This window comes from Cnephaeus nilssonii, assembly GCF_951640355.1.
Source record: "Cnephaeus nilssonii genome assembly, chromosome: 23".
Classification (NCBI taxonomy): domain Eukaryota; kingdom Metazoa; phylum Chordata; class Mammalia; order Chiroptera; family Vespertilionidae; genus Cnephaeus; species Cnephaeus nilssonii.
In genome coordinates this window covers 15,105,927-15,131,364 of record NC_137094.1, presented here as the reverse complement: position 1 = coordinate 15,131,364, position 25,438 = coordinate 15,105,927, and the positions used below count along the sequence as shown (strand labels likewise).

The 25,438-nt window shown below is 38.1% G+C and overlaps 1 protein-coding gene across 6 annotated transcripts in view; it reads right to left on the bottom strand.

Moving 5' to 3' along the window:
- Positions 1–25,438, bottom strand: part of ARID4B (AT-rich interaction domain 4B) — a 63,991-nt gene that overhangs the window by 28,969 nt on the left and 9,584 nt on the right. For all 6 annotated transcript variants that reach the window (XM_079763534.1, XM_079763537.1, XM_079763538.1 and 3 more), the window contains exons 3-12: positions 18,312–18,422; positions 17,152–17,217; positions 16,011–16,101; positions 14,350–14,429; positions 10,978–11,069; positions 6,653–6,791; positions 5,711–5,790; positions 4,127–4,203; positions 2,791–2,945; positions 54–126 (exon numbers count right to left, since the gene is read on the bottom strand). In XM_079763534.1, coding sequence (XP_079619660.1) covers positions 54–126; positions 2,791–2,945; positions 4,127–4,203; positions 5,711–5,790; positions 6,653–6,791; positions 10,978–11,069; positions 14,350–14,429; positions 16,011–16,101; positions 17,152–17,217; positions 18,312–18,422 — 964 coding nt within the window. The remainder of the gene's footprint in view (positions 1–53; positions 127–2,790; positions 2,946–4,126; positions 4,204–5,710; positions 5,791–6,652; positions 6,792–10,977; positions 11,070–14,349; positions 14,430–16,010; positions 16,102–17,151; positions 17,218–18,311; positions 18,423–25,438) is intronic.

The window sequence follows — 25,438 nt, the reverse complement described above, 5'->3', positions numbered from 1 at the left end:
GATACCTACAACATTAATGATGAGAAAGAAAAAAAGAAAGAAAACACACTCACCTCTATCCTCCATGAATTTGTACAACTGCTGAAGAAAGTTTTCTCTTTCTTCTGGAAATGGTTCTATTTCTTCCTAGTTTTAGTCACAGAAGAATAGAATATTATTTTGCTCAGTTAAGCATTGAATAAAACAAGCAGATTTCCTACCAACAGCAAAGACTAATACTCACTAAAATATTTCAAAGGCTTTTTATCAAATACAAATGATTTCTTAATACTAAGCTGTTCGAACCCAGAAAATTCTAGACATTTTAGGCTTTATAGAAGAATATGCCCTAAAAGATATCTCCAAAGTGACAATCCCAAATGTAAATTCTCATATAAGAAATGAGACTACAAAGATGGTTCACCAACTTTTGGTTTATCTCACGTAAGAGATCAAGTCTTTAAATCAGGGTCACAGGCTCAAGAAGACCTACTCTCACTTCTATGAAATTGGGTCAGGGTTTAATTTAACATCAAAACTGACTCGATTATTGCTCCTCACAGAACTGTACAAGTGTGGGTCCCAGTAGCTGTAACTACAAGTGTCCATCATTACACACAGCCCCACTGTGTAGTACTGCAAGCGTGACAAATCGGTAAAGTGGGGAACAAACTTGATCTACAATACCTGAAGATTCAGACTTAGGGAAATCTTCAAGTAATAAAATAGTTCCCCGATTTATCAATTACAAGGGAGGGACTAGCTTCTTGCTGCTGTGGCCAGGGGCTGTGGCAGTGGGGAGCTGGTCCTGAAGCAACCTGCAAGGAGCAGGGTAGTAGGTGAGAGGGAGGAACTCATCAATTCAGTGACTATCATCCATTCACAAACATTTTATGAGCACCGGTAGGTGGACGCACTAGGTCAGGTGCTGAATCAATGAAAGAAAAATGAGCAATGACGAAGAGTAACTGCAGAGGAAGTGGTCCAAACGATACACCAAGGCTACAGTTACTCCGGCTGAGGCCAATGTCTCTCTAATAGTAAAGGCAGGAGCATACTTGGCTACTGATAGTCTAAATAAATCACTTTCATTTTTAAAACTGTGTCTAATGCCATTGTCTGAATGAGATTTGCCCCTTTATTTTAAACGCTAGCAGAGCAGAGGAAGGCCAGTTAAAAACAAACTCATGTTGATAAGCTAGTAGGCTTGCTAGCTGGGCAGAGGAGAATAAATGACAATTATTAACTTGTTTAGGATAAATCTGTATTTCTCATATCTCAGTTGAAACATGGTCCACATATGCTGTGTGTTGGTACAGTAGTCAGATGTAAGTCTAAGGAAATCTATTTTCTAGATATCACCTAATGTTCCCATGGTATAATATTTGACTTTCATAAACTGCCAAATTAATTCCTGTTGCAAAATTTTTAAGTCAAGTTTATATATATGACACATAAAATGTTTAAACTGGAAACCAGATTTGCTTTTACAAAAACACCAATCTAAGCACCAACAGTTTGGTAATTAACATTTACTGATCATCTGTTACATGTTACGCACTATGTCAGACACTGTGAATATAAGTACAAGGAAGACAAGGTCCCTTGAGGAGCTTATAGATCAGTAGGGGAATTAAGAAACAGACATAAATCAATGTACTTATGTATGTGTGTCTGTGTACACCACACACAGACACAGAGAAATGACAAACTATGTACAAGGACCAGTAGTTTAGACTAGCAAACGGAGTGGTTAACTTTCCTGAGGTGAGAAAGGTGATGGTTTACAGAAGCTTTCCCCTTACAATGGTGACATATGTCAGGTTTGAAAACTGAACAGGAGGGTGCCAGGCTGACTGGGGGAGGGGAGAGGAGGGAAGGACACTGAGGGTAGAGGTCCTGGTATGCACAAAGGTGAGTAGAAGAAGGTATATAATTTTAGCATTTTAAATAGAAAGCAGTGGAGAGAAGACTTTTACACTACACATTGTCACCATAGATCACTTATCATAAAACAACCCTATGCCAGTAATAGTTATGTGGCAGAATTTCATAACTTACCTAAAAGATTACATATTGACATTTAGTTTCCTGAAAACATTAAATACAATTCACTTCACGATCAAATATACTAGCCTTCGCTATCTGTACCTCTCCCCCAGTAACTTTTATGAAGTCGCTCAACAAACCATGCCAGAGTACAGTGGTGCAATGTCACTATATCATGGACATCTTTTCCTCGTACTTGTCACTGCTAGACCTAAAGTACTAGCTTCTTTATCGATATAAATTCAGATGTCCTATTTATGATCTTATCAGAATTACTCATCTACATTAGATAAAGTCATTTAAGATTCTCATTAACCTTTACTTTTTTACTTATTCTTTTAATACTAGATGGAATATATATTTTATACTTTCCTAGGTATTTCAATAAAATACGCAGATGTAGTGTAAACATTGTATGAGGTGACAGCTATCTACAGGGCAGTGAAAAGCATGTGTAAGTTTTGCTATATTAGATGAGTATTTCCTTAATCATCTGTTAAACCAAAAGCATAGTAAAATTAAGAAACGTTTCTGAGGTTATCGGGATAACTATACTTATTTTTAATTTCACAAGACCATATTTCTATTTTAAGGTAAGCAAGCAAACTACTTGATTACGATGAGTATCACAAATACAATTTCATTATGAAGTATTTCTAATACTAAAAATATTCAAGTAATTAATGACTTATGCGCCAAATTCTAATTCAAAGAAAACCCAACTGTAATTTTAATGTAAAGGCCTCAGCTGTTTTCACTTACCTCCTCCTCACTGCTGTTATCCTCCTTTTCTTTCTCATCCTCCTCCTCCTCTTCCTCCTCCTCCGCTTCGCTGCTGGAGCTGTCTTCTTTCAATTCCGTCTTCCAGTTAGCAGGAATAGTTCTACTTCTGTGAAACTCTAGTGCCTGATCAAAGGCTGGAAAGAGACCATAAACTATGTGAACTGGAGAAATAAGACACTTGACTTGTCTACAGATAGTAAACAAATAAAGAAATGAAAACCACTGCGTAAATATTGCTGACAGTTATTAAGTGCCTGCTGTGTGCCAGGGACTGAGCTAACAGCTTTTCCGTGTAGCAGCTCATTTAACCCGCTCAGTCTTAAGCATCAGGCAGCCATTTTTATAACACGGCAAAACGGCTACCATCGGAAGGGGACCTAGGTTCTAACAAATACAAAAGAGCAGTTTTCTTCTTTTAAACAAAAATTAAGCATGTCTAATAAAAACACATTTAAGTTAGGTAAATCTTTGTTTACCCAACAAATGACAATTAAATAGAATCACATGCCAGTCAGAACCACTGTAATGAACATACAATACCTGAAAATATAAATATTTTCTCTACATCTCTAAACTTGAATTATGTTAATAATTAACTTCAATTAAAATTAGCTATGCAGTTATTCTCATTTTACAATACATGGAAATAAATGTTAAACCATAAATTCTTGAGGATTTTTAACCAGTCTACACAACATATTATTAGATTTGATGCATATAGGCAAAGAGAAAATAAACAGCTACATACAATGGCAAAAATCTAGTAAGAAATGCAATTACAGCATTTAATATAACCATTGAATAATATAATAAATATAACTATTGTTATGGTATGAGAAATGCCAAATCAAAATTATTTTGATTCCTGTTTCTACCATCCTCAGGAACTAACATTTTATTTAGAGGCAAAAGCCAGACTATAGCAATAGCTGCTGATATAGTTCTTTCACACTTTAAATAATATTAAGCTGAAAAAAGAAAAAGGAAAATATGATAGCAAAAGACACATGGGTTTACAAAAGACAAAGTCACAGAAAACTAAGTACAACTTTAAAGGCAACGTTTTAAAAATATCCTTTTTAAAAATGTATTACTGAAAGTATTACAGAGGTTCCCTTTCTCCCCCTTGACCACCTCCACCCTGCACCCATCCCCCCTCACCACTACTGTCTGTGTCCTTGGGCTATGCATATATATATGCAGACAAATTCTTTGGTTAATCTCTACCCACCCACCCACCCCCACCTACGAAAATTTAATCTCCAAAAACACTATCAGTTTTTTAATTAACAACTTATTCCAAGATTGCCCTTACCTTGTTTTAATACAGCATCAGGCTTTGGTGCAGTGTCGCTCGTAATTTCATGGACATCCTTTCTTGGTACTGAAGTACTGTATTATTTTTTCAATTTTAAAGAAAAAAACAAACACAAAAATACAACAGAAATTAATTAAGAGCCTAATTACACACCACAGAAAGCTACTGAAAATATGGGAATACTGACATTTACACAAGGTTGAAAGTTACAGATAAAATGTTAATATATGTAATCATCTACAAAAAGACCCCACCTTTAATAGAGATATTTTATCAACAAGGTATTCTCAAATTATCAAGGGTCCCTGGCTAAAAGCAATGAAATTCTAAATGAAAAGTACTGAAATACTAAAAATAACAACAGATAAAAATGTTTGGGTAGCAGAATGCATCAATCCAATAAAGAAGAAGTCAAACAACAAGAATCTGCCATTATCTTGGAATAATCATAGGAAATTACTAAATTTAATAATGGAAGAAAATGTACTAGTTTATAATGTAAATGCTCTTTTAACAAAACTTTAACTGGATTTTAGACTAAAATCCTCAACTATAAAGGGGGATCAGATGTAAGCATCTATAAGAGGTTCTATCATATATCATATATATTTCCTGTTTGACACTGATAAATCATTCTTCAGCTTTCCTGCATTTGGTTTGTGTCAGTCAATCCACAAAAGCCTGAAAACAATTCCAAATACAATTTTCAGCTTGCCTATTCCTTTTAACCTTCTATTTTTAAAATCTCATACACAAAAGTAGACCAAATAGTGCAATGACCTCCCACATATCCATTACCCAACTACAATAATCATTAACTCATCTTCACTGCTCATACCCCTACCTACCTGAACTCGATTATTTTGAAGCAAATCCCAGACATATAATTTCATTAAGGAGCTTCAAAATTCTTTTTAAAAATATCATACCATTATCACACATTTAAAAACTAGTAATTTCTTAATATCATCAAGCCAGTATTCAATTTCAGTGTTCAAATTTCTCTTATCTCCATTTTGTTTACATGGGTTTTCATAAATCACTTTTTAGAACTTGAAAACCCAAACACCAATCTTAAAATATGATCATCTTTTAAAGATATAGTCATCCTATAAGGCAGAGTATAAAAGATATGGATTTTCTGGTCACACAATTCTTAAAGGGAAAAAAATAGAAATTTGTAACTCAGTTCTAAGAAAGTTCTACATGAAAAATATCTTTCTTAACACTTAAGATACAATTAAAGAGTTCTAATTAAATATTCAAGAACAATAAATGTATCCACTAATATATCAATCAAGGGTTAGACATAGTAGATACATCAAATTTGCCTAAACAAATCACCAGCTATTACACAAGCAAAATTGACAAATTCGACAATACTGAGAGTGTAGTTTAGCAAAGACCATCATGAACAAGGAAAGACATACTACATTTACTAATAATATGAAAAATGAGCTTACTTTGAAACTTTCTGAATGACAAAAAGTAAAAGGGTAATGTCACTGGAAATAAATGTATAATTTACCATTCTAATGTGGAAAAACAGCATATTTTTCATAACAAGTGAGTTATACTTACAATTTGCCATCCTTGAAAGATCGAACAAGAATATTATCTTTCTTCACAGCAATTTCATCACTACAATCAGGACAAACCACCTTTTTTAAAAAAAAGGGTGAAATTATGATAAGTAAATGCACATTTGTGGATAGTTACATTAGAACCAATTATTTAAATCCTTTTAGAAAGTTGTTTCAGCTTAGTTTAAAAATTAAATTTAGTTTTAGGGCAAACAGGTACACACACGTGGACACGGTCCCTAGTAATTTAAAATTTACATCCTACATCCTCGCAGGCCTACGGATCCCCCACCCGGCCTCTGGCACAGGCTCGGGCTGCAAGCAGAAGCGTGGCTCTGACTAGACTGAAGCTGGAGACCGCATCCTATGAGAAGTGGCGAGCCGGAATGGAGTGGAGCTAGGGTCTTAGCGAGGGTCTGCACCACGGTAAGAGAAGGGCAGGACCCAAAATGGGATCAGGTATTAAAACCTTAATCAGGACAGTCTCCATCCTTAAAAAAAAGCTAGAGATGGGGCTCTATATCATTTACAGTTAAATAAGTATTTTAAAACACATTACATTTCTTTGTAATACTACCCACTCTAAAAAGTAAACACTTCAAGTGGGTACCTTTCTGGAGTCCGTATAAGATTTCCTACTAACATTAAAAGATTTATTTTATTTGAAATAGCTTCAGCTGTTATTTACAGTGAGGATAAAGCACGTTTTCCCAAAGGCAGTGCCAATGTAAGAGGCCTATGAATTTTGCCTTTCTTAAATGACTTCAAGAGTTCTTTGTACTCAGAGGCCATTCTGAAAGCTAATCTCTCTCTGAACTACATGATACTAAAACCATTTCCCCATTTTGTACCTATGAAAAACACTAAGAAAATCAGTTGTGGTTTTTTTCATGAAGTTATGTAGTTGAAAATGAAACTCTTTTATATTAAAGTTACTCACCAATGCAGGAAAACATAGTGCTTTCTTTTTGTCCAAACTAACATAATCTACACAAACAACTTTTCCTAGTAGCTCATCAATCTGTTTCCTGTCATCCTCATCTTCATCACTGGAGGATGAAGAAGACTCTTCCTCTGGTCTAGGGAAAGAAAACAGGAAGATATTTCCACTTATCTTCACAAAGAATAAGCACACCAAGTTGATATAGATATTCTAGATGAAACTCTTTTCTATTAAAGTTACTCAGGAATATCATTCAAGAAAAACACATCATTTTCCTGAAAAGATTTCCCATTTATTTAATGCTATTTTAAACAATTAAGGGAAAGATCAGAACAGACTAACATTGGTCCCCAAATTCTCAAAAAGCTGAAGGCCCCATATAAAATACCCCCATGCTATACATAGTAAAATATATTAGATCCTACATTCAGATTAAAGGAGTTATAGAGACAGTAATTTTATACTCTCGGTACAAAGATAATTTTAAAAGAAGGTAGGCAGATCTTTATTACTGGGGGTCAGGGGAGAGAGAGGAGACAATCTGATAAGAGATCATCACTGTTATTCTCAATATCAAATATGCACAAATATTCATAAAATGCACAATATGATTCTTTTGTATTGCTAAAAATCCCTTCCAGTTAATTGTATATTGAACTAGTAAATTAGAAAGACGTTAGAAAAAGGATCTAAAACCGTCTATTTGATATTTTTACTCTACTCTATTTTTAGTAGAGTAAAAAATACTACTAAAAAGGACAAAAGAAACACAAAACAAAAAATTCTACTGAATCTGCTTCTGAGAAAGCCCACAATCAGGTTGTGGGCTCGATCCCCAGTAAGGGATGTGCAGGAGACAGATGACTGATGTTTCTCTTTCATCAATGTTTCTATCTCTCTATCCCTCTCCTTTCCTCTCTCACTAAAAAATGAAAACATTAAAAAAAAAACAAACAACCTCATTCAGCTAGGGTTTTATGGATGCCCTTTATATCATCATCATTAGCAAGAAAGTCACAATGTCACACACACAACTCATTCAGCTAGGGTTTTATGGATGCCCTTTATATCATCATCATTAGCAAGAAAGTCACAATGTCACAGATAACATATATCAAATCTATAAAACATAGAAAGAGAAAAACTGGGCTTTATTTGACTAAGAAAGTCATCTGTATCTTATAAAAGTTCTAATTTCTTTCTTAAGACTTAACAAGTGTGAAGGCTTCAGACACCAGAAAGATACATATAAATTGATTGGCAACATAAAACGGAGTAAATGTCCATATTCCACTCAAACCCATTCTCTATTTATGGACTAGATTCCCTTCCCTCCGTCATCTCCTCAAGACTTTGTTCCAGCAATGCTTGTGTCTCTCTGCTGTCTCAATGCTGCTGCCTCTACTAGACGGAGTCTTCCAGCATACAGTTATTTGCATCATATGTTGTTATTTCTCCTACTCCAATAAAAACCCCCTGACCTCCCTTCCTCCACCAGCTACTGCTACACCTCAGTTCTCTACCGCCTTTGGCAGCAGAACAGCCTGGAGCCCTCAACTTTCACTTCCTCTAAGTCTCTGCTCCAAAGTCATCTCAATTAGGCTACCCTGACCACTTTATTCAAATTTACAACCTGCTCAGTCCAATCTCTCATTTCCACCGCACTTACAAATCTGTCATATCATTTACTTGTTTCTGACATTTTTACTTTATTGTTTATCTTCTCCTTAAATGAGAGAATAAATATAAGCTCTAAAGGCAGAGATTTATAAATGCCTGTTTTGGTCACTGATATATACCAAGTACCTGAACAGTGCTTGGCACAGCGTGTATGTTCAATAAATATTTGTTGACTAAATAAATGAACTGTATAGGTTTATTATTTCTTTCTACTGTGGTACTTCTGATTTTATTTCTCCTGAAATCACAAAAGGTATACAATCAGTAAAACATTTTTAAAAAGTAAAAATAAAAAAGGGTCAATCAATTGAATGGGAAAGGTTCATGGAGCACAGGTGAGTTCAAGTCCTGATCCTTTCATTCCTGTATTCCTTAAATTAGTTACTTACTGTATCTGCAGCCAATTTCCCCAATTTTTAATAAGGATAAAACTAATACCTATTTTCATGGGTTTGCTGTAATATGAGAGCTCTGCTTACCCAATTTCTGTCTCCAAAGCATAGCCACAATTAGATTTTAATACTTAATTTTGCATACTGAATGAAAACATTCACTTACACTGAAGTTTTAAATAATTTGACTAATATTTATTTTTAATAGATTTTATCAAAATAAAACATTCAAAACTGTTTTCAATACAACCTCCATTAAAATAAATGAAAACTAGATTCTCCAGTCCCATCCCTTCCAACTTTCATCTGCTCCATGAAAAGAACTATGTTTAACTCTTTCAGCGGTTCCTCTGACAGTTACTGCCTTATCTCTAACTAATATTCCTAAGCTAATATTTCTTTATTTATACATTTTATACATCTTTTTTTCTACTAACTTCCCGCTGTTACAGGATGTAATCTTTTTTATTTAATGACCTCCCCGTCCTCCATTCTACTAATGTAAATGTAGTTTTCCTTTCTTATATAATGTTTTGGGGAAATTATTGCATGTCTTTGCTATTCTGTCGGTCTGTTATCTTCATATCTTTAATTCTCCCATTAGATTTGATAATTAAGTCCTCTTTTTCAAAAGAGACTTCCATTCCTCCCTTCTGCATCCACTTCCTACTAGCATCCAGAGTTAATCTTGAGAAGTCTGATGCCATTCTGCTTCCCTGTCCTTTGCAATAAATTATTTTTCTTTCTGGAACTGTTTGAAGATTTTTAAAAAATCTCTGATGGCCTGAAATATCATGACCCCTTTGATCCTGTGGTCCTTTTTAATTAGCTTTTTGGAGCCTGGCACATTTCATTGAAAGTAATTTGTGAAATATGTAGATTATTTGACACAACTGCAACACATGAAAATAAGACAGTTCCTGATGTCAAGGAGAATAAAACTATTAGGAAGGGAAATCATTATCTCTATAATAATAAAAGCATAATATGCTAATTAGACCAATAGCCAAATGTAGGCCAGATGTCCTTCTAGACGAAGCCGGGGCTGCAAGGGCCGAGCCCCTTGCACGAATTTCATGCATCAGGCCTCTAGTCCTATATAATAAAAGGCTAATATGCAAATTGACTGAACAGCAGAACGACTGGTTGCTATGATGTGCACTGACCACCTGGGGGCAGACACTTAATTCAGGAGCTGTCTCCTGTTGGTCAGTGCTGCTCCCACAGGGGGAGCGCCACTCAGCCAGAAGGCAGGCTCACGGCTGGCAAGCTCAGCGGCCATGGCAGCACTAACAGCACTAAGGATGAGCTGTCAGTCGGACATCCCTGAGGACTCCTGGACTGCTAGAAGGCGCAGGCCGGGCTGAGGAACCACCCCCGCCCCCAACCCGGTGCACAAATTTTGTGCACTGGGCCTCTAGTATGTATATAAAAGCCTAATATGCCCATTGTCCCTCTGACCATTCAACCAGTTGCTATCATGTGCACTGACCACCAGGGGGCAGACGCTGCCACCAGTAGGTTAGCTTGCTGCTGGGGTCCAGCTGATAGGGATTGGGCGAGACACACCCTGGAGCCCTCCTGTGGTCCCTCCCTGGCCCCAAATGTGCATCGGTGGGGTCCCTTGGCCTGGCCTGTGCCCTCTCACAATCCAGGACCCCTCGGGGATGTCAGAGAATCAGTTTCGGCCTGATCCCTGTAGGCCAGGCCAAGGGACCCGACCAGTGCACGAATCCATGCACTGAGCCTCTAGTAATGATAATAAGTGGTGAAATATTGCCTCTGACATTAGATAAATGCAAAGAATTTAGAGAGTTCAGAGGATAAACATTTTATCTGTTTTCAAAGAAAGGGTGGAGAGATAAATGGTTCACATAAAAATGGGAGCATTTCTATTGAGAATTGAAGAATGAGTGAGGCAGTGTCATGGAAGGGTGGCATTCGAGATAAAAAAGCATGATATCAGGAAAACAAAGAATGTATTCAGGGAATGTTGGCCCGTTCCATTTTGACTACAGTATCACCATACATGTAGGGAGAAATGAGAGGTAGATAACTGGCTGCTAAGGTTGGCTGAACATGGAGAACCTCAAGAACCCACGCTAAGGAGTCTGAAATTACTACTAGATCTAAAATTACTATTAGATTCAGTTAGCATTTTTGAAATTACAATTTAAAATTAGTAACTATTACAACAACACTAGGAGAAATGAATTCAGGTTTAACTAACAGGCACGAAAATGGACTTACATATGATTAGATCTTCTTCCTCTATTTGTTTTCTTTCCTATGACTGGAGTACCAAAATGCTCAGGGTTGGTGAGTGGGAGCTGGTCTAGTGTCTGTGAGTAAGAACATAAACCCAGAAAAAGTTATTACATTGCAAGTTCTTTCTTCTTTTTAAACCAGTTTAAGAATATGCTTAGATTCTGACATTAAAAACTCCCAAGAAGACTAAAATATAACCTTCCTAAAGATAGAAAACTCATTTGAGAGATATTAGAAGATGATTGATCCCATTACTGAAAATAGGTAAAAAGAAATTTAGCTGTTCTCTTTAGATGATTTCATTATCTATTTGAAGGTTGACAGACTTCTAGCAATGATTAAAATACAGAACAAAACAAACATAACTCAATGAAAACATAGTTTTGAGAGATAAGACACCTATATGTAAGGACCTAACTAACTCCTAGGTTAAGGCCAATTGCAGCTCAAATTTTTCTTTGCACATAGGGATTCATAATATCCTATCTAATAATAGACAAATATGCAAATTGACCGCACCTTTGCTACACCCAAGCCACACCCACCAGCCAAGCCACGCCCACCAAGCAATCAGGATGAGTATGCAAATCACCCCAACAAAGATGGCGGCTAATTTGCATATCAAGACAGCGTCGAAAGAAGCCAAGAGCTGCAGAAGGGAGTAAAGCTTCAAAGAAGCAAGCAAGCCGGGGGGAGGAGAAGGGAGGAGCGAAGGCAGGGCCGGGGGCGAAGGGAAAAGCAGGCGGGCTGGCCGAGAAGGCGGGGCGGGCGACAAGGGAGGAGCGGAGGCGGGGCCGGGGGCGAAGGGAAAAGCAGGCGGGCTGGCCGAGAAGGCGGGGCGGGCGACAAGGGAGGAGCGAAGGCGGGGTAGAGTGCAGCAGGAAATCCTATTGCAGGATTTTTCCTGCAACGGGAACGCTAGTATTAAATAAATTCTTAGTAAGTAACAAACAAAATTATCAGAACAAGCATCTAATTGCTTGAAAAAATGTAGGCTTTACTTTGCAAACATTTTCTGCAATAAAGCTTTATTAAAGAATATGTAAAAATTAGTTTTTCTACACTTAATATTTTATGTTCCCTTCCTTTTCAATCTGCAGCATCCAATATAATGCTTAGTATGAAGACAATAATCAATTTATGAGCATTTCTTGCTTGTTTTCAACTGACATTCATGGCAACCTATTTGTCCTTAATCCCATCCAAAAATAATGATGTCCACACAAAGAAATGGTTGATGGTTAAAAGCAAAATAAAGAAAAAGGATTTTGGATCGATTTCTGAAGATGTTATTTCAGCTAACTTATTTCTCTGAATATCAATCCTGATAATATTGCTACTTTTACTGCAGTTTTAAGATTTTCCACAGTTGTTACTCCTTTCATCCTCCAATAAAACCTTTGCTGTAACATAACAGATAGTTTCATAACCACTAGGGAACTAAAGACCCCAAGAAAACCATCAGGATGGAAGTGAAAGTGAGGAACTACTTAGGATAATAACTTCTCAAAGTTAAAACCACAGTGTTATATGAAACAGTGCCCATCAACTTAGATTAAAGCTCAGATATTTAAATACAAACTAATGCTAATTATCCTCATTATAAGACACACACACAGTAAAACTTAGCCTCCTGAACGGCAGGAGATAATGCTTCAGCCTTACACTACAACTGTCTTACGAACTATTCCAACATAAATTTCTCTTGCAAAAACAAAATTAATATTTTAGATATTTCTCTGGATTCAATAAGATGCCTATCTTCACTTAACAGATAAGTCAAGTCTTCGAGCCCACCATATTCACTGACCTGCTACATGTTCTAGGGAAAATGAAATGAACCAAATTCACTGCATTTGCCCCAAAGCTGTATGCATTTCGTATATTTAAGCCTTCACAATTCATTCAACAAATATTTATTAAAAGCTTTTGTGAAGCAAACACTGGAAAAGGAGAGTCTATTAAGGTAACAAAAACAGGGCTATTCCCCAGAACAGCTTAAAATCTTATAGAGAAAATAAGAAAAGTAAGCCAAAAACACCAAATATAGAAGAACAAAAGCATCCAAGGATAGAGATCAAATTTGGTTAGAGAGCTGATGAAAGACACCAGGGAAAAGGAAGGGTTTCTAGTGGCCTTAAGTGGATGAGGGCTCAGCAAAATCCAAGCTAACAAAGTATAAACCACAATCTGGAAATACCAAGGAGTCTTATAAGGAAGAAGCACAGGGAAATGGTAGAATAGGAGACTGAAAAGATAGGCTGGAATCATAATATAGATTCTGAACTGAAATAGAAATTCAATCATTTAAGGGAAGGAAAAATATTTTCAAAACAGCAACAACAAAACACCCATAAAATAAAGTCTAACAATTTAACAAATAATATTAAATGTCCCCAAAAAAACACTGTTCTAAATAGTGACTAGAAAAAAAATTATGGTTGGGGCCCTCTGGCCATTAATTTTTATAGACTGGGGGAGTGGGTCTAGACACTACAGCACTATTTATAACCATATGTCCATTTAAAAATTCTGAGTAGCAAGCTACAGATTTACAAACTTTGTGAACTTTCCCTTCTTAGTAACTGAATGACACCTTTTAATTTTAGAGCATGGATTTGGTACTAGAAAGTGCTGGTTTGAGAACCAGCTCTAACCATGTTTCATTATCTGTAAGTAAAAGAAAATAATTGTTTCTACTTCATAATGTAAATGTAATAATGTATGTAAAACTCTGAGAAATGCTTTATATTTCCCTAAGAAATATAAGCATTTCACTTATTCATTCAACGAACATTTATTCAGTTCCTACTCTGTGCCAGGCACTGTTCTAGGCACTGGGAACAAAGTGGCAAACCAGACACAAAATCCCTGCCCTCCTGATGCATTCCAATGAGAAAGGCAAACAATAATAGACCAATAATCAAGCACATATACATATTTTAAAGTCAGCGAACAATATGTGCCATAGAGAAAATGAAACCGACCTAAAACAATTAAGAGGGATGGAAGGGACAATTTTAGAAAGGGCAGTCAGGCTAGGCTTCTTTAAGGAGAAGCTGCAATTATGTCAGCTACTAGCAGTAGTTCTGGATTGCTGGTAGAACTACATTTTCATGATGAGGGGTTCAAGTGCGTTACAAATCAGACATCTCTTTCCTATAATCATTTACAAGACAAAAAAAGAATACTCAAACACAGGCCTCAAGCAGGCTTCACAGACTGTATTATAATGGTATTATGTATTGATGAATTTTCCTAATTAACATATAAGTTGCTTGATTTGAGAAAGCAAACTTTGCTCCCCCCAATACAAACTATTAGGAGATGTTCATCTGTTAAATGGTTACTTACTTCACTTTCAGCAAAATGCCTCTCTCCTTTCAGGCACAGTGAGGACCGTCTGAGCGTCTTCTCATCGCCATCATCAAAAACTAGGAGAGGAGGTAAAAATGGAAACTGCTGAAGAGTTTTTCAAAAATTAACAAGATAAAATAAATTATTTAATTTTCTGAGCAGAAATAGACTATTTATTGTTTTAAAAGATTAGATTAAAAATTCAGGTCACATTTTATGTTTTCTAATAAACAGCTTCAAACATTGAGTATCTTTTCCAATCTCTAGCAAAAAAGAAACAATATACCATAAATGAAAAACCTTCCCTCAAACAGAAAACACCAAATAAAAATGTTAGCATTTCAGTATGAAACTATTTAAATGCTAATTAACCCTTCTCAACGGCGTAAAGGAAAAGCAAGTTTTCCTGCTGGTAAAAACCTACAGATTTAGCTAAGAAACAGAAAAAACACAAACTGATATATTCAGACTGCCATTAAATAATTACTCTACTTTTATTTAAAGCAGGGTTTCTCAACCACAGCACTACTAACATTTTGGACCAGATAATTCTCTTGAGGGGGAGGAGGGGAGAAGCTGTGCTGTGCACTGTAGAATATTGAACAGCAACCTTGGCCACTAGATGCCATTAGCACCCCTTCCCAGCTGTGATAATCAAAAATATCTCCAGACATTGCCAAATGTTCCCTGAGTGATGAACTAGCTCCCGGTTGAAAACTACTTATTTAAAATACTAAAATGTCCCACCAAATTTACTGTAAGTTTATATGTACACCGAATATACGTCTATTTTGTGACATGGTAAAGATATGAGTAAAACGGTATGAGAAAAGTACTTGCAAAGAAAGCAGCAAAGGGTTAATATTCAGAATATAAAAAGAACTCACAAACTAAAAATAATAAGAGATAACAGCCTGGCCAACGTGACTCAACAAGATAAATATACTTAAATGTACACTTAAAAAATGGTTAAAATGGCCCTGGCTGGGTGGCTTAGTTGCTTGGAGAATCGTCCCATACACCAAAAGGTTGCAGGTTCAATACTCTTGGTCAGGGCTAATATGGGAGGCAACCACTCGATGTTTCTTTCTCTCTCTCTCTCCCTCCTCTCTCTAAAATCAATAAACATACCGTATGGCGACGATTAAAAAAAATGGTTAAGATGGAAAAATAAATTTCTCTAAGATACACTTTGAAATGAAAAAAGCTAGGAATTCAATTCTATAATACACTGAGTGGCCAGATTATTATGATCTCTGAACGCATAATAATCTGGCTACTCACTGTATATCCTATATAATAAAGGCTAATACACAAATTGTCCCCTCGACCAGAAGTTCGACGAGCAGGCAGGCCGGCCAATAGCCCATGTCCCCTCCCCCTGGCCAGGCTGGCCGGACCCCACCCATGCACAGATTCATGCACCGGGCCTCTAATGTATGTGCATTCAGAGATCATAATAATCTGGCCACTCAGTGTATGTATAACTAAATAATTTCAAGTAATATGTTATGCACATATTAATAATTTTTTTAATCTGGAAAGATAACCATTAACAGTGACATCGTCTATGGCCCTGGGGAGGAAGTAAATCAAGGAAACTTTGCTTTGGTTGTATTCTCTTTGAAAATACATCTTTAAAAGATGGATTCCCTTACCTACAGTATACCAACTCGCGTCTGTTAATTTATTGATGACAGCTTCCTGATATGTCCCATCGAGATTCTTCACTTCCACAATAGCTCCAACCTAAAGTATTTTTAAAAGTTAGAAAAACTTTTAGAAGGTAAGTGAACAAACCAAAAACTGGTTTTATTTTTTTTAATTGAGTGCACGGTAGTAAAGACTAAAATTACTGATTTGTGTTGCGGTACCAGCAGTTTTACCACTACTGTTTCTGTACCATCAGTGAAAATGTCAACACAGTAAAAAGGCAAATACTATCTAAGAATTATTATGGAAACAGTTGTGCCCGTTTTTCCCTCAAAGGGTCTTGGGAACCCCCAGGAGTCCTGAGACCTCACTTTGAGAACCGGAACCACCATATGTGAAACTGACTGTCCCTGCCCCATATAACCACTCCCCTTTGGAGGAGGAAGGGGAGGAAAATTAAGGAATAGTTCTGAAGTCTCCTTAAGAGTTAAAATGTAACACTAATGACAATCATTTATAACAGTTTCAATTTGATCAAGAAAATACTGAGTTATATTTACATGGTCTTTAAAACTGCATCAAACTAAAAAACTTCTACACAGGAAAGAAAACTATCAAGAAAATGAAAACGCAACCTACTGAATGGGAAAAGTATTTGAAAATCATTAATCTAATAAGGGGTTAACCCTTTGCACTCGCTTGCTTTTTTCTCGATTCCTTTATTCTAATGCTAACCGTGTCGAGTCACACGCGACACCCGAGTGCAAAAGGTTATTATCTAAAATATATAAAGAACTCATACAATTCAATAGCAAAACAAACTATCCGATTAAAAAAATGAGCAGAGTGTCAGGCTGGTGTTGCTCAGTGGATGAGCGTCCATTTATGAACCAGGAGGTCACAGTTCAATCCCCGGTCAGGGCACATGCCCAGGTGGCGGGCTCAATCCCCAGTAAGGGGTGTGCAAGGAGGCAGCCGATCCACGATTCTCTCTCAGCATTTTCTCTATTAATGTATTTAGAGAGCAATACATACTTACCAATTCAACAACAAAATAGTCAATGAGTTAAAAAGAAATGACCGGGTATAATTTTAATGTTTACCTCTGAAGCATTGGAATTAATAATGAATGAATAAATGAATTACCTTTAGTGGGCCCTTTATGTGGTCATCCTGAACTTCCACTGTTGAAGAATCATGCCTAAATGTTACCTAGAGATGATAAATTTAATTAGACACATGCACACACACACAATACCAAGTCTATAGTAAAGTGTCCTTCAGTATACTGCCCTGACCGCGTGGCTCAGTGGGTTCAAGTGGCATTCTATAACCAAAAAGTGGTGGGTTTGATTCCCTGACAGGGCACATAACTAGGTTATGGGATTGATCCCCAGTAGGGGTTTCTGTGGGAGGCAGTTCCTCTCTCACATCAGTGTTTTTCTCTATCTCGTCTTCCTCTCTTTAAAATCAATAAAAACCATATCCTGCCCTGGTTGGTGTGGCTCAGTTGGTTGGAGCATCATCCCATGCACCAAAAGGTAGCAGGTTCCATCCCCAGTTGGGGTGCATGCAAAGGCAACCAATCAATGTTTCTCTCTCACATAGATGTTTCTCTCTCTCTTCCTCCCTCCCTCTCTCTAAAATCAATTAAAAAAAAAATCCTTGGGTTTAAAATATGTATATATCTGTAATAATAAAAGCCTAAGAAACCATTGCAACCGAACGGACAACTGAACAGACTGTGTGGGGCGACCAGGTCGGGGGGGGGGGGTAGTGAGGGGCGACCAAATGACTGAGCAGCAGGCTGCAGGGGGCAACCAGGCCCGCGGAGGGGCGGGCAATGAGGGGCAACCAGGTCAGCAGAGGGGGACAGGGAGGGGCGACCAGGCTGGCGGGGGGGGGGACAGGGAGGGGCGACCAGGCTGGCGGGGGCGGGGGGGGGCAGTTAGGGGCGATCAGGCAGGCAGGCAGGTGAGCAGTTAGGAGCCAGTGGTCCCAGATTATGAGAGGCAGTCGGACATCCCCCGAGGGGTCCCAGTTTGGAGAGGGTGCAGGCTAGGCTGAGGGGACCTCTCCCCCCGTGCATGAATTTCATACACCGGGCCTCTAGAATATATATAATATTAATCTAACTTCATTCCAATAAAATACTTGCAATCACAATGATTTTTTCCCCAGGTATTTTCATAGCCATTACTCCTAGAAACTAAACTCATCTTGCAGAAAAAATTATTAAATATACTCACCAAAGTTTAAATAGTAAATACTGGACATGTAATTTATAAAATCTACATAGACTGTACCTTGACTTTGACAAGTCTCTTTGCTGTCTTGATCTTGGCTTCACAGAAGGCTCCTCTGTACTTAGCACTCACATCAGTGCCCACTGTCAAATAGGGAGGCTCATCCAGGGCCTAAAAATGCACACAAATTAGATTTAAACTCTGATTCTTTCCCACAATCAGACCTCAGAATGGCAGGTCAAATCTTGTTACAGCTATAAAAGCTGTGATAACTGACTATGTATGTTAACAAGTACAATAAAATACACTAACTTAAAAATAACTAAAAAATATATATCAAAGTCTACTTAAATGTACTAAATGTACATGATATAAAATATAAAGGCATCTTTTTCTATTAAAATACACATGGTTTATATGAATTTGCTCAATCACAAATATATACCATTCCTTAATGCCCCCTCTATCCACCATCCATTCAAATATATATTTATTACATGACCACCAAAAAGCAGATTCTTAAAGCTCAAAGTCGGAGGAAATTTCTTCTTACAGGCTATATCTTTACAGGCACCCAAATTCAGAATATATTGCTACCTAGACAACTTTTAGACAGACTGGCATAAAAGGGGCAGGAGGAATCACATGTATTCAAACTACAAAATCCAATCTGGGAAGTCTCCAATAAAACTTAGCCCAAATGTCTCAAATGCTTTAAGGCATGGGTTCACTGGTTTTTAATAGTCCTAATGTAGCTGCTCTGACTTTTTACAATCAGGTATATAGTACTTTTGCATAGGATCTGTATTAATAAGGAGTTCTGCTTATATTAATCAATTCCATAGCCAAAGAAAGATTACGTAAGTAGCTTTTCCCAAAGTGTTTTACGAGAAATACTAATATCCCAAGAAGCTTCTCTCCCCCCCCCCCAAAAAAAAGAGGGAGAATTTGGGAAAACTGGTTTATTGAATGAATTCCCACTCTGCCTCATCATTTCCCAATCTGGTTTGTCCAAAGAACCTCTTTCTTTTTTCTTCCTATTAACATCTATTACCTTCCCATTAACATCTATTACCACTACATTCCATAAAACATAAGGGGGAAAATACTGTTATACAGCAACAAATAATGAAAATATCAATTTCACTTGGATCTTAAAGTAAATTCACTCCTAATAGTTGTAGCTAGCATCTCCAAAAATAAAAATTATTTTAAATTTTTAAGAAAATTCTAATGCTATGTGCCTGGCTGGTGTTGCTCAGTGGATTAAGTGTTTGTCCCCTGGACCAGGAGGTTCGGGGTTTGATTCCCAATCAGGGCACATACCTGGGTTTTGATCTCATGCAGGAGACAGCAGATCAGTGTCTCTCTCATTGATGTTTCTCTCTCTCTCCCTTCCTCTCTAACTAAAAGTCAATAAAATATATTTTTAAAAATTCTAATGCTATGTAACAAAAGTGCCCATATTTATATCAAATAATTTTAATAACTTTAAAGATGGAGAGGTATTACATAAACTAAGACAAGGGTGGCTGTCCCTCTCTCTAAAATCAATAAAAACATAAAATAAAATAAAAAAGATCCTACATAAACAGCAGATGCCAGTATAATTGTGTATACTATGAGGGGGTATATAAATATTATCCCCCTTACTCAATTCAGAAATAATCGTGTTGCATGCTATAGCAAGAGAGGTTAAGAGTTGGTGGGATGCTCCATAAGGAAGTGTATACCACAACCCTTTAGAGTGACAGAAAGACAACCAAGGCTGTACACCTATTGTGAGGCTACTGTACTTTGGTCCAACACAGAGAGACACAAAGAACTGTGAGCCGATTAATTAAGAGTCTTTTGCCCAACACCCACCCTGATAGGTAGAACATGTTTACAACCAAAAACAAAACAAAAAACCTCTTACCTTCTATTTTTGCTCTGCTTCTCTGATTCTGGTCAATAATATAGACCATCTCAGAGGCTAAAATAAAATGTTTTATGTAACACCTCTAAGCCAAGAGGAAATTAAACTACTAAATTACCATCCCTTTGTTTAGCAAACAGAACAGTTTTCTAGTTGTCAAGGCAACAGCTACCTCACAGTTATCAGCACTGCTTAAACAATTATTTTTCTAGTCAATCTAACCAAATGCCCTCACTGGCACCTAAGAAACACTGAATTCCCTGAGAACACTAAAAAGGATAAGCGATTTTGAAATTAGCTGTTGGTGAATACTAATCCTTCAAGAAACCAAAATGCCAAGGAAACATGTTAAGTGCCCAAATGAATCAACAGTAATCTCCATTGTGCCCTGGGCTTCCGTACACCAATACATAAAATGCTTTAAAAAAGAGAATAGCTGAATCAATTCTCCAACTGACTGACTAATGCTGACATTACCTAGAAAATATTCAGTTATTCAAGATCTGTTTTTTTAAAGTAAAACATGCTAGATGACATACTGAGATCGTTTCTTAAAAAGAGTAAGCATTCATATTTACTAGGCGGTGCCAAAGCAGCCAGGAGAATCAGAAAACAAAAGTACTAAATTTGATGCTAAAACCTCCAGTAAGTAAATGTATTTATACATACAGGTAAATCTATAAAAGCAACTTTTTGTATATGACAATCTCAAAGAGGCATTAAAAACCATAATGGAGGTAATTCCAACAGATGAATGAATGAAAACTACTCAAGAGTTGGCCGGGCCCCAGCACTCCTTCACCCACCCCCACGGGCTCACCATCCATACCAGCTTCAGGGGACTAAATGCCACATCAGAACAGTGATCGGATCTAGAGAAGAAAAGTTTGTTTTTGCCGTACATAATAAACAGGGCTAGAGGTGGATGCTTACCCAGAAAATAACTATCTATAATGGTTCACCTAATCCAGTAACAACCCTCTAGGCTTGGGAGCAAAATTTACTTTTCCCTTGAAAGAATCCTACCTAGGCAAGCCAGCAGCAAATTAGAAGCGTGGACAAGTATTTCGTAGAACCCTCAGCAACAGGAAGGGCTACGAAAGGTTTGAAATGAGAGCAACGAGTTCCTGGAATAAAGAAATCTGGTTTTCACCTTATATTAAACATTTTGTTTTAAAGGATTCCATTAAGACAAAAATAACAGGTTTTACTCTTAATCTGGAAAGTACAACTTTCCCCCCAAACTTCCAAATCTACTTTTAAGTTAAAAGAAACAAACAACCCTGGCCGATTCTGCTCAGTGGATAGAGCAGCGGTTCTCAACTTGGGGGTCGCGACCCCTTTGGGGGTCGAATGACCCTTTCACAGGGGTCGCCTAAGACATCCTGCATATCAGATATTTACATTACGATTCATAACAGTAGCAAAATTACAGTTATTAAGTAGCAACAAAAATAATTTTATGGTTGGGGGTCACCACAACATGAGGAACTGTATTAAAGGGTCGCGGCATTAGGAAGGTTGAGAACCACTGGGATAGAGCATCCATCGGCCTTCCAACTGAAGGGTCCCGGATTCGATTACAGTCAAGGGCACATGCCAGGGTTTCGGGCTCAATCCCCAGTAGGGGGCGTGCAGGAGGCAGCCAATCAATGATTCTCATCATTGATGTTTCTATATCTCTCTCCCTCTCCCTTCCTCTCTGAAATCAATAAAGATATATTTTTAAAAAGAAACAAACAAAAAATTAGAAATAAAAACAAAACTAGTCACTATATTATCACCTTGAAAGCCTAAATTCACGAGTTTACACATTCTTTCCATAGAACTAATAACAATAACTTCAATTTATTGAGAATTTATTAGGTAGTAGATCCTGTTATTACATTTAGTCACTCCCAACAACCCCATGAGGTAAGTACTAAAACCATTCCTCATTTTAGACAAGAACACCAGCCTTCTTCGAAAGTTTAAGAAAACTACCCACAACCTGGTAAGCAGAGGAGTTCCAACTCAATCCCAAGCAGTCTTAATGAAAGAATCCTCATTCTATCGGTTCATAGCAGGAGTGACAGGCTTTCACCAGAACAATACAGCTAACATGTACTGACTGCTCAGAACCATGCCAAGCCCAGCATAAAACATTTTGAATGTTATTTCATTTAGTACTTACACAATCGTAAGGTAACTATTATCCCCATTCTACAAAAAAATGAAACTGATGTCTACTTTCATAAATGACCTTATCCAAACTTCAACAGTAAGGAACAGAGAGAGTACTAGAAACAAGATCTCGCTCAAAAAAAGATGGTTTTTATACATTCAAGTATAATTTTTACTATCCGTATATGAAGTGAATCTTTCTTTGACAGTTTATAATCTTGATTTTGGCTATAAATGACAAAACGTAAGTATGATTTTCAATTAAAGTTATTAATGACTATGCTTTCATAAGCAATTATACTGCAAGTTTATCAAATTAGGAGAAAGCAGTCTGTTACTTGTAAAACCTTGACACACAGGACTTCAAATAACCTAGAGTTAAGTTACACTGCCAAATATTAATCTATAAATTAGAAGAAAATGGCTTAAATAAGAAAAGTCTGCATAAAGTATCCATTCCACTGTGCAAGATATACTGTAAAGTAACACATTTTAATAGTATAAAACTATATACAGAATTAGTATCCTTTTAATTGATAGCTAAATTTATACTTTAACAATGATACATACACCATTTTCTGTACGATCTTTCTTACAAATCATAAATTTGGCCCAGAGGATCAACCCACTGCCAACACCATGTTAAATTGGAAAAACACTCACACCAGGCCGAGTGCTGCAGGGTTTTATATGGATCTCTAACTGTACCCTAAAGCTAAGTACATCATTGCCACAAATGACCCCATTAGGCACGTCACTGAATGTGGAAAAGTAAGAGCAAACATACATTAACTTTTATAATAGTTTTATAAATAACTAGTAGCCCGTTTGCACGAAGATTCGTGCAATAGACCTTCATTCACCTGGCTGCCTGCACCAGTTTTCTGCCGGCACCAGGGACCCAGGCCTTGGCTGTGGCCACCGCCTTCTGCCTTTTTCAGGGTCGGGGCTTGGCCCCGGGCGGTGGCCTTGGGCTCGGCGGCACCCAACATCCTTGCTAAGGATCGCAGGAGCCGACCCCCAGTGGTTTCCTGCAATCCGTGCAGGCTGCCCACTGGTGCCCAAGGCCGGGAAACCCTCCGCCCCAGGCTTTCCTGGCCTTGGGCTCGCTGCACCCAGCGTCCCTGCTACCGATCACAGGAGCCGACCCCCAGTGGTTTCCTGCGATCGGTGCAGGCTCCCCGCTGGTGCCCAAGGCCCAGAAAGCCTCGGCCCCTGGGACCCCCGGACCCTCGGGAGGGGCGGGAGGGGCAGGGCCACAGCTTCCCAGGTGGACGATCAACCCCGGGAGGGGCGGGAGGGGCGGGAGGGGCCCGGACACGCCCCCCCGGGTGGCCGATCGCCCCCGGGACCCCCGGGAGGGGCAGGGCCACGCCCTCCCAGGTGGATGATCAACCCTGGGACCCCCGGGAGGGGTGGGAGGGGCCCGGACACACCCCCCTAGGTGGCCGATCGCCCCAGGCACCCCCCGGGAGCGGCGGCATGGGCCCGGCCACACCCCCCGGGGTGCCGATGGGCCCGGCCCCCCCCCCCCCCCCGGGGTGCCAATCGCTTCAGGCACCCCCGGGAGTGGGGGCATGGGTCCGGCAACGCCCCCCCGGGTGCCGATGGGCCCGGCCACGCCCCCCGGGGTGCCGATCGCCCCAGGCACCCCCGGGAGCGGCAGCATGGGCCCGGCCACTTGGCACCGCCATCTTGAACTTCTCAACGGCGGATATGCCTCCCAGAGTCCCGCCCCCAGCCTCCTGCCGGCCCAATCGTGGGCATAGCGGAGGTGCGGTCAATTTGCATGTTTCTCTATTATAAGGTAAGATACCTAGTGTGATAAAAACTATACTTCCAGATTTTCAGAGCAACCTTTTAAAGTTATTTTATAAAAGGTGTCCATCCAAGGATCTTTATTTATAATTATAACTGAAAACATTGATTCTCTTTAGAAATTTAAAAAGGCTAACATTTTAAGCTATTCGTGTAAATGCTAACATTTCAGAAACAGTATAATACTCTTTTTCTAATTGTATAGTGACATAAATGAAAATTAGAAAATCAAATGAGTATTGACAAGATTACCTGTTTCTTTAAGGGTAAGAGTAGAAAGATGTGCAAACAACTACTTCTATTAAGATGATTGGTAGCAGATCAGCTAACAGACGATACGTAGAGCTGCGTTTCTACAGTACTGTATTTTACAGACTGGCAAATGGAACTGAGTTCCACTGAGAAGCTAAGCTGTGGTTCTGCTCCCCAGGAAAATGAATGACCATATTAAAATTCAGCACATAATTCTGGGGAAGAGAGATTTATAGAAACCCTGATACCCATACTTGGACCTTCTGAGTACGAGCAATTCTTAATTAAGGAATACTGCAAACTATGTTCAGAGTAAGACAAGTGTTTTATAACTTTCCCTCTTTGCCTCCTTTATTTTATCCCTTTCCTATTTACCAGCCTAAAATATGACCATTAGCATAGAAAGGTGAACATGAAGCTTGGTTTCTCTGTCTCTGTAGGCTGATTCTAGAATACCTGCCTTTTATTTTTCCAGTAAACTGTTTACATACTTTTATAAACTCATTTTCCTCCCCAAAGGTGAATGGTGTCTCCAATCACAGTATGAATATTATCACATTTCTAGAAATACAATGTCTTCCATGAAATGAATGTCAGGATTTCCTGCAGTTCTGAATGAGTAGAAATGTAATAATTTTTATAATATAAGCTCTTTTTTTAAATTAAGTTAAACAGTCCCTGGCTGGATAACTCAGTTGGTTAGAGCAGTGTCCCAATATGCCAAGGTTGTGGGTTCGATCCTCAGTCAGGGCACATAATCAACCAATGAATGCATAAATAAGGGGAACAACAAATTGATCTCTCTCTGTATCAAAACAATCAATCAATAATTAAGATTTCATTTAAAAAATTAAATTAAACATACTAATTAATAAAGAGGGAACAAATGTCTCATTTTGATGTAAAATAATTAAAATATCCCAAATATCTATTTATAGTTTATGTTTATGTTTCATTCAACATCCATTAGGTTTAATGGAGGCCATATTTTCCTTTGTCTTTTATATTCAAACTAGAGGCCCAGTGCACAAATTCA